Below are 10,635 nucleotides of genomic sequence, written 5' to 3' on the forward strand. Positions count from 1 at the left end.
GATGTTTGCCACGAGGGGCCTTTGCGCTGCGGGACCTTGAACGCCACACGGAAAATCAATTAAGGTATCTATACACTTTTTTATTTTATTTTGGCTCAGTTTCGAGTGAAAGGGCCTAAAGTTTTGGGCCACACAGATCCCAAGCATTGACCCAGGCCTGCAACAAAGGTTTTTGTTGAATTATTAGTTTTAAGTGCCGTCTATTGAGGAAATTGTGTGTTTTTTGTACTTACCTGGTTGAAGTGTGCTTATAGTTTTCTTTCAACTGCTTTATTTAAGGTGTTTTACTTGGTTGATAACCTGTGGGGGGAAAGTGTTTAACTTACTAAGGAGAAGATAATAGTTTAAAGTACTTAACTGGATAACCTTAAACCTTTTGAGATGAGGGATAAAAGTATTGTCATACTGTCATTTGCAGCTTTAAAGGTGAAGTGCATTATTGGGTATTGGTATTTTTTATTGGGTTATTGTTACTGAACTAAGTGGGAAATGCAAGAAGTATACAAAACAAAATACAGGAAAAAACATAACTTCAATAGAAATAAAGAACTCTGAGCCCTGCTCTTGTTAGCATTAAAGAAGTAGGAGCGCTACACGTCAGTATGGACATTCTTGGGTTTGGCCTTGTTGCCATGTATCTTACCTGTGGTCCTCTGGGGAAGACTTTATGTTGGTCGCTATAGCTGTTTTTAAAAATATTTTTGCGTCTACTGTTGGGGAAAAGCAACATGAGACTTGCTAGATTCATTTTGAGGGATACTGAATATTTATTAGTGTATAGTTACCTGAAAAAGGTAACAGTGTGTTTTTGTTACCTTTGGTTATTGTAATAAAGCTTCCAAATATTATTTTCTATTACGTTTTGATTATTGCGCTGACATATAACTGTGTAGTAACTGATATGATAAAAAATGAGCTGAGGACAAATGGCAAACACATTTTCAGTTTCAGCAACCAAACAGTGATGCATGGTTACCAGCCTGTTTAAGGCTCGTTAAAGTTAGTGTTGAGCGCTGCATTGACCCCGGCTCATCGAAAGTGATTTAAATATCATTCGAATTTGAAAACAATATGATTTGAAAACTCATTCTTTAAACCTTTTGTGATGACTGGACAATCAAATGTTGTTTTAGCTGTAAGCAGGTGGAAAAAACAAAGTGTGTGGCAACATCCTGCACACTGCAGGAAAATGTGATGTCAGGGAGCTTTCATTACTGATGAATTATTCTTAAAGTATTGCCGGGGGTCATTAGAGGTCACTGGGTTTCAGGCCAAGGAGCAGCTGAAATGAATGAACTGCTGTATTCACTGTTGTATTCATTGCTGCTCATTAGTACCCTGTTACGGCTGTATGTGCTTCCTGTTCTGTTTGTCCCTTCTCCCCTTCTGTTCTCAACTCTGCAGGTGAACCTAATTGCAACGAGGTGCACCTGGCCTTGGATCAGTAGCCTATTTAAGACACCAGCACTGACATCAAGGGAGGCTTCTGGAGTGGGGACTGCTGTGGTTCTGCCTCTCAGACGGGGATTTTGTGTTGTTGTGTTCTAGTTGCTTTTGTTAGCCTTCAGTTAATTTGGTTGTTAGTATTGTCTATAATAAATCCCTTGGTTTTGACTTTTTTAAGGTGTTTCCTGTGAGTTTGTTGGGTCAAATGTGTATAGTTGTTAGCCCCATAGGGCCGCCTTAGGGTGGGGCGTAACAACCCACACCTTTACCTTTTTACTAGCATTACAATAGATGGGTAAAAGTCACAGTAACTGAATATGAACGGCTCCAGTAGCAAACCAGGGGAGAATGTGACTAAATGAATGTGATTTTGTTTTTCCTGCAATCAAAATAGATTTATATCCCAATTGGATGGATGGATTTTTAAAGCAAATATTAAAAATATTATTTTAAACAATCTAATTTTAAACGATTGAATTTTTGATTCATAATAATTAATAATACTTTTTATGTATATACTATTTGTTAGGCACAAGAAGCACAGTGGAGTTATCACTGGCTTTTGATAAATGTACTAAAACATTTTCAGTGCTTTACTTTTACTTGTAATGGAGTTTTTTCATGTGGCGGTTTCAGTACTTTTCCTTAAGTGTAGATTTTTCACTCAAACACTGGTTATCTCAGTACAAACTTGAACATCATTGCAGTAATTGACAATGAGCACAAGAGGGAGCTGTTCTTGTGCTTAACATGTGAACCCTGGTAAATACAGGTTGACGAGTAGTCTACAAGGGGAAAGAATCATGAAACATAGGCCTTTCTTTTAGGGACAGGGGCAACTCTTGATGCATAATTGATTGATAGCTGCAGAGCTTGCTAACTAACCAATTTCCTGGATGTAGGTGTATTCCCCTATACCAAGTTAATTTAGTCCAAAACAACCCTGAAATAGTCACGTTGTCATATCATTCAGTCGACAGTTTGTTTCATTTATTGTGTAGTTATATCAATACATAACCCTGATCTTGCTGTGACATTTTCATGTCTATTGAATAAGACGATCTCGTGAAAAACAGGTCTTCACCATATTCATACCAGTTACATGTAGTGTTTAGAGGGTTTTTTTCTTCCTGTGTAAATAAGATAAATCGATTCAAATCAAACCCCATACCCTCCTGTCTGTGTAGCAGAGGACCACCAGGCTCTAAACTGGGCCATACAGCAGATGCCGCGGGCCATTGAGGATCCTATTCTGGCTTACACGTCAGAGGGAGGGATCAATAATATCCAGTGGGACTCCACCCAGCCCGACTGGATCGCTATCTGCTACAACAACTGCCTGGTTATCCTCTGAGTCTGAGCTGCACTTATGATGATGGCTCAAAAAATGTTCTCACAAGGATTGACAAGCTGACATGATTTTAAAAAGGGGATTCTATGTTTAAGAAGGACGGAGCAAGATTCAGTTCATATTTATAGCAACAGTTTATTTTATACAGCCTAAACATCTCCTCATAGTGTAAAACCAGAATTTTTATATTTAGACAACATTAAATTATTTCACAGTGACATGGTTTACCAACATATTACAGATTTACAATTTGACATGATAGGTTGAAAAAGTGCACTCTTCCAGTTACTTTATATTACGAAGAAAATACTTCAAATACACATGCTGTGTCCTCTTGTGATATTGGGGTTAGTATGTAAAACTGACATGGTAATGAACAGGAATTATTTCCTCCCTGTTGGTGTTTCAGTACAGGGTCATGATGTGTAAATTATTGCTGAACATAAACTACAGAATACAGTACAGAAATGCTAGAGATATGTGTGCGCTAATTTAGAAGAGACACTTACTAGATTATCATGATTACTTTTAACTGTGACTTCATATTGTATCAAATTAAATGGATCCCTGTCAAAAAACATTAATGTGATGCGTTCTGTAGTTGTTATTTGAGAGAAAAGGAATACTGACACATGTTGGGGGAAAAAAAGCTTACTTTCTTCTTTACCAGCATTCGGCAGGAAGATTGATACCACTCATGTCTGTATGCTTAGCATAAAGCCATAGCAATCAGTCGCTTAGCTTAGCTTGAAAATAGAGAAACAGCTAGCCTGGTTTCATTTTATAAGCCTATGGAGACCCAAATCCACAATTACCTTTTAACTATGTAATATGGGGTATTCTGATTATAGTAGTAAAACCTCAAACAAAGCAGGCTCCTGAAAATTTGTTTCAATCCAAATTTGAAATTTGACATTCAAACTTGCTTTGTCACACGGTAGCTATTCAGCTGTTTACACCTAACAGGCAATGACCACGAATAATTAATGACGCCCCATGAGGTGAGTGTCAACGACGGGTTTCTATTTTCGACAGCAAGAATTTAGTCGGGTCAGTTTATGATCTATTTTGATAAAGCACTAGCTAACGCTGGAGCGCATCATTTAGCATTGCATTTGTAGCTTTAAGAACAAATAGGGGGATTTAAGCTAATGTTGCATGTGTATGCTAACCTTAACAGGGATAGCAAAGCATATTGTAACTCATTCAGTGAACAATGGAAATTAATAATTTCCCCCTGGTTCTGACTCATAATCAACTGATATATATTTCAACCAAAGGTTAGCTCAGTTTGGCTGTTTCAGCTATCAAGTAATCATGCTAAGTTAAGTTTCTGATTGCTAGCTGCAGAGTTGGCTGGAAAAATAATTACTCTATACTTAAACAAGATCCAGATTAATCATGTTAATCATGACATGATACAGATGGCACTCAGAAAATTTACTAAACCAGGATGGAAGAAGAAGGTGTAGAGAAATATGTGATCCTTGTTCACCCATAATGAAACACATACTGTGAATATGCTGTGGTTCTTTAAAAAGAATGATAAATGTGTTTCCATTGCCACTGACGTGGTGTTACCCTGTGTCAACACTGTAAAATAGAAATCCTTGTTGCCAACCTGATTTTGAGACGCTACTTGTTGTCCAAGTTTTTACTGATAACTGTAAGGAAGCATATGGCTTCCTCCAAAAACAAGATGCAGTGTATTGCTACTTTCAAAGTCACACTGGCTGCCACAAAAACTCTTACTGCTGGTGTTCAGGTGACAGGCAGCAAGGGGCTGAGAGGTGTTTCTGGATCTCGGCCAGTTCTGATGTGATATCCAGGTTCCCTGGCAGTGAGGGGTAGCGGAGGCTGGTGCACAGCCCAGGGTTCTCCATGAGAGAGGGTTTGACTGATGGCTTGGGGAGCTGTGGAGTCAACCCTGTATGGGTCTCAGTTTTGGGGGTAGCAGTCATGAACATGGTGTCATCTGGAGCAGCAGTCACATGGATACCACTGGACAGTGACTCCTGGGACTTCTTTTTGAATTTAAGGTCAGTTTGAGTTGAGCTCTAGGGTAAAAAAAATCACACGTAAAAGGTTAGAAATAAAGTTCTGTTGGTAGCCAACAACAGAATGACTCAATTTCTCTACTAGTTCCACTGGATTCATTGGTTCAATTCTATACCTGTGTGGGTGCCCGACTGTCCGTCGGTACAGGGGAAATGGGGTACATGCTGTGCATCGCTGGAGTCCCAGTCCCATACAAGCTAGGTGAGTCGTTAGAGATGGTACCAGTGGATACAGTGCTGTAAGCAGGAGGTACAGGAGTGATCTGCCTTTGGAGAAGCTGGAGAATAACATTGATGTCAGCCGTCATGCGAGTCTCCAGTCTGGGAAATAAAGAAAGAATCAGTATGGCAACGGGATAAGTCGTATCAGCAACACATCCCTCAAAACATAACCGATGGTCACTCGCATTGGCCTCATTGTACATGTATGCGTGAAAGATACAAGTTGAGGCATTCATGAGAGTAACTGTATTAAGTTTCTTTTTCTAGTTTGGGAACTAGAAGAACCCTTTAGATTTGTTCCAAGGATAGTCAACTAGAAAGCAGAACTTGGTACAGGCTCAATTTCCAACTGCTAAACAAACCTCCTGAAAGGTGTTTTTGGGGATTTAGGCACAGAATTCTAAATAGACAGATGCAAGATTATACTTTTCCATACTGTAAGTTTTCTGATCCAAGAATAAACCAGTTCTTCTAATTTAGCTTTTTCCCGTTCACTGTCACTCATATCAGAACAGAAAAACAACTTAGGGCATTATTAAACTCACCTGTTGAGCTGTGAATGTAAAACCTCAAGTCGAGACTCCAGCTCACTGGGCCTTTCTTCTGTGAAGGGTGGTGGGTTGTATGAGTTGCGGACTGAGGATGATCGCCAGGAACGACTGGAAAACTGTTGTGAGTGACGATCTGGCCAGTATCGATACATTCCAGGCACATTCAAAGACGAGGCTGAGAGAAATGTAGAGGCAACTAGTGAATACTTGAACATATGCTAAAAGTTTTGGGAATTTCCAAAACCTTGACTGAAATGAAAAAATATATATATTAAATGCACCTTGTAGAGTTTTTAACCACAGGTGGGTCTTTATTTAATTCATGTGTTTAAAAGGAACACTCAATTTACCTTTGAGCCTGAGTACACTATGCAACATCAACAGTTAATTGTAGCATGTTAAAAACTTTAAATAGTTAGGCAACCACAACCTTGGTCTCGCAAAGACAGACACCAGTTGAGACTCTTATTCATCTACCTTGGTGGCCATGGTCCAGGACTGCTTCCCTGCCCATTGAGGAGCCACTTGGGGGTAGCAGCTGCACTACAGAGGGGGGGTAGTCCCGTCTGGCATCTTCAGGAGGGTAAAGCTGTACTCCATGGGCAAAAGTTTTAGCCAGGTCTTCACTTGACTGGGAACATTGGGATCCGCAGCTACAGTGGTCATCCCAGTGGGCCTGAGTTGGTGAGTGACCATGACGGAAGGACTGTAGAGGGTATGAGTCTTCATGATCAATACCATCTGTTCAGGGAAAAGAATATGATTACTTTTTCGTATTGACCCCATTTAAGGAAACCATAAACGTGCAAGCTTTCAAGCTGAAGAACAAGTCCCTTTTTTTAAAGGGCCAACAAGGATGGATGCCTGGCAAGATTGGGGGACTAGCAACATGTTTTGACAGTGAAAAATTAAGGTAAGGCTTACCTGGCCTGATCCGGCAGTCCATGGCATGGATTTTGTGTCTTGGCTTGTGGTGATACTCACAATCATCACCCGAATCGTCAGTTGTTATTATTAGTGGTACTTGATCAGCCTGGTGAACAAAAGAAATCAGTATAATTTACAATTTCTTAATTGGAATTGCAGGCCTTCAATAGGAACAATCTCTGTTCCAGCTCATAACTCTTGGATGGCTGACAGGGTAACCGTAGCCTTTAGCCATAAAAATACAATAGGAGTATGGGAAGAAAGAGAAATGCAGAATTGCAGATGCAAACCAGGAATGTTGTGATTCATTGTCAGCACTTAAACCCCTGCAAGACCAAGGTGCTCAACAACAGGGGTTTTCAGCTAATAGTACTTAAACAATATTAGCAGAACTTCCATTGAAGGACAAGCACTCTACTGGTATTGCAACAAACCATTTTTTCTCCTTTGAATCTTTGTGTCAAGCCACTAGCAACAATGTCCATTTTTATGCCAACATACGTCTCTCAGGTCAAATGTTATCTCCAGGTTCCTCCAAAAGTCATCAGCGAAGCTGGGGTACATGTCCAGGACCTCCAGCAGGTCGTCCCTCTGGATGCGATGCAAATCACAGTAGGTGATGGTGTATACGTCTGAATTGGACTTCCCTGGCTCATCGTACAAGTGGATAGGCTCTCCAAAGATGTCATTCTTTTCTGCAAGATCAATATTATTATTTAATATACTGTTTATATCAGTAGATGGTGTTTTTGAAATAAGGTTTTGGAGCATTTTTGAGACACTACAATCAAATAATTTATGACCAGATGTCTTTACCTAATATCGCAGCCACAACATCGTCTCTGATGACCTGAATGGAACCACGAGAGATGAAGAAGAGAGAGTCCAAGATGTCTCCATAGTGGATCAGAGTATCTCCTGGAGGAGCGTGGACTGTCTTGAACCTCATACCTAAGGCGCGCAGACAGGCTTGACTGCCGCCATTGAAAGCCTTGCTGTTCTGTAGCAGAGATCTATTCAGATGTAGACAGATGTCTGCCTGCAAAGACTCTGGAAATCCCTTCAAGACCTGAATGTGGGAAGATAAGACCACAGACATATCATGAATTAGATACAGGACAGGGATTCTGAACAAGAGTGACAGGTCAATGTTGGACTTTTGAAGAATACACTAACACTCACTCTTGTCATTGTTTACTTACAGCATTCATGTCAATCCCATTTGTGTAGGACCAGGCATGCTGGAAGTACTCCTCCAGCCTTTGGCGAAGGCTACCTGGGATTTGGTGGAATCGGATGAACTCTTTGACTCGCAGCATCTGGGTGTGGTAGCGGGTTGTACCAGTATACAGGCGCTGGATGATGGCTGACACATTCCCAAATATGCTGGCATACATGAGAGCTGAGACATAAGCAATGAGGACATGGACGTTAAGGCCCTGGTGATTGTGGCATTTTTATTGTAAAGTTTGTTACGGTTCTGTATTGTAGGGGACTGAAGGAAATTATCAGGGTTGTTCAACTCACAGCCAATGACCATGACGCAGATGGAGAAGATCTTCTCTGAGTTGGTGTTTGGAGAGACATTTCCAAAGCCAACACTCGTCAAACTGCTCAAGGTGAAGTACAGAGCAGTGACGTACTTGTCTTTGACTGATGGACCAGAGCCGGAGTCACTGTCGTTGTATGACTTGCCCAGTTGTTCTGCCAGGTTGTCCAGCCAACCGGTCTCTGTGTAGGGCCTCTCCACAAAGCCAATGGCGTACCAAATGCAGGCAAGCCAATGGGCGATGAGTACGAAGGTGCACATCAGTAAGAAGAGAACAGCAGCTCCATATTCAGAGTATCTGTCCAACTTTCTTGCCACACGGACCAATCGCAGCAACCGAGCTGTTTTCAGGAGGCTTGTTAAGGTTGCCATCTTTGGTGATGAAGAACAGGGAAGCGGTTGTTAGGCAGGGAAATAGTCATTCATTTTACACTTTACAGAACTTAATTAGTAATCATTTTAGAAATTTAGACAGTAAAACAGGTCTTTAATTCTTACCTCGTCAGAGCCTGATCTGAAAATGAGAAGGTCAAAAGGGACTGCTGCAAACAGATCAATAGGGAACCAGCCTTTGATATAGTGCTTGGCTATCCGGCTTGGCTGTGTGACCACCTCGTCATTTTGGTCCACGTACGTTGTACGAAGGTTGATGACTATATCCACAATAAATAAAACGTCCACCATAAGGTCCGCCACATTCAGAGGGTTACATGTGTAGCCACAACTCCTTTGACGCAAGTCCCCATGTTCGTCCAAGAGGAAGGCAGCTGAGTACGGGGTGAAAACAGCTGTGTAGAGGACCAGGAGGAGAATTATCCAGTCCCAAAATGCCTTGAAGGGGCTGTAGTGAAGCAAGATCCACCATGTTGTCTCATGCACCTGGAGTTTGTATTCAGGCAGTACATCAGACTCCAAAGAAAGTACCTAAGCATAAAGAGTGCATCAGTATGCAGTGACTCTTATGAATGAACATTGAGTTAAAGAGTTCCTTAGATTCAGAAATCATAAAATGGCATGTCTTTGGAACTTGAAAGGAAGCAAGAGTACCCCGAGGGAACCCACGCATGCACGGGAAGAACATGCAAACTCCACACAGAAAGGCCCCCTACAGCCGAACCAGGTGTGCGTTCGGATGTCCTACTTTCAGCTGCGAGGCAACAGCGCTAACCACTGCACCACCATTCAGCTCCTGCATAACATCCAGATAGTAAAAATATTTAAAGATAGTTATAGTATTTCAAAGCCAAAACAATAGTGTCCGTTACTCAACCATGCAAGAGCTGATTGAGTGCCGGATGCTGGTGGGCTGCAGAGCTGTAATGATGAGTTAGGTCACTATCACACAAATGAGTTCATGTGCTGCCACAGGCCTCATGTCCTCTTTAGCACAACATCAAATTAATATTTGTGTCCTGGCAAAAGGTCAGAAATTGTTGCAAACACTTTGCTTGCATTTGATTCTGATTTTTTACTTTCATGCTTATGTGTAAGTTACATTCCCTGCCTTTGAATTGGTAAATCCTATTCTATTCTATTCTAAAGAATGAATGGATTACAATGCTCTTTGACCTTTATATAATGCAAGACCCTTAATTCCTCAACCACTTTAGAACTTAAGAATGTGCAAATTCATATTTTCCTGAAATGCACAGAACCCCTCATTTACTATTTTAAGCTATGGCAGGGCCCTGCCAATCTGCCTGTTTCCTGAAAACCGTATGGGAAATGGATTTTGGAGTTATGCTACAGACAAAGAATGGGTCATTATCCTAAATAATTGCACTAGCTCCCCAAAGCATGGCACCTTTGTATATCACTTCATGAATGTATCCAGAGAAATGTGGGTCACATTCTCTTTCCAATCATATAAACGGGTATCCTCTCTTTTTTTACTGTATACTTTTTTTTTTATTGTATATGTATATATATTGTGTCTTTCTCCATGTTTTGTGTTTGTTTATATTTAATGTAAATGTCACTATGTTTGCATCACCGGTAGTTTCATATCTATCAGAAACCGTCCCACAAAGGCAGTGATGCGGAATGAACAGCCTCAGGGCTCCAGCAGTTACGACAATAGGTCTGAATTGAATTGTGGTTCAATGTAACTTTGCTTTTCATACCCTGAAGGAACTGATCCAGCCACCAAACAACCTACTGATTTTTCCACTTGCCGGTTAATTAACAGTCTCTCAGGGAGACTTTTTATTTTTTTAAACTAATCAGGATTAATGTAAGCGCTTTCATAACGGAATGTAACTTTTCAATAACATTTCACTTGAAATTTGATGGTAAATTTCAAAGTCAATGACTTTAAAGCTCATAAATGGGACTTTCTGGCTCTTTCAGCCAGACACTGAGCCCATGAGAGCATCTCGTCCCCCGTACCTGCGTGACCTTCTCTGTGACGTTCTGAGAGCGGTCCTTCACCTTGGAGGGGCTGAGCAGCTCCATCCTGGGAGTTGTTGGTGAGCGACATTCGGGGCCCCTGCTGGCTGGTCCCCCAGTCTTCATAAGGTCTGAATCAGACAT

At 41.0% G+C, this 10,635-nt stretch overlaps 1 protein-coding gene across 1 annotated transcript; it reads right to left on the reverse strand.

Annotated features, from left to right (window-relative positions):
* Positions 1–4,545: 4,545 nt before the first annotated feature.
* On the reverse strand, positions 4,546–10,635 carry kcnh6b (potassium voltage-gated channel, subfamily H (eag-related), member 6b). The gene is made up of 11 exons (XM_069664784.1): positions 10,492–10,635; positions 8,602–9,027; positions 8,082–8,475; positions 7,757–7,956; positions 7,371–7,623; positions 7,056–7,249; positions 6,552–6,660; positions 6,105–6,368; positions 5,622–5,802; positions 4,971–5,175; positions 4,546–4,854 (listed from the first exon to the last, which is right to left on the reverse strand). The coding sequence occupies exons 1-11, from the start codon at positions 10,633–10,635 to the stop codon at positions 4,546–4,548; spliced, it is 2,679 nt and encodes an 892-aa protein (XP_069520885.1).

The sequence above is a fragment of the Semicossyphus pulcher genome, unplaced genomic scaffold (assembly GCF_022749685.1).
Source record: "Semicossyphus pulcher isolate SPU_LCO1_2020_fin unplaced genomic scaffold, fSemPul1.0.p SCAF_16, whole genome shotgun sequence".
NCBI lineage: Eukaryota > Metazoa > Chordata > Actinopteri > Labriformes > Labridae > Semicossyphus > Semicossyphus pulcher.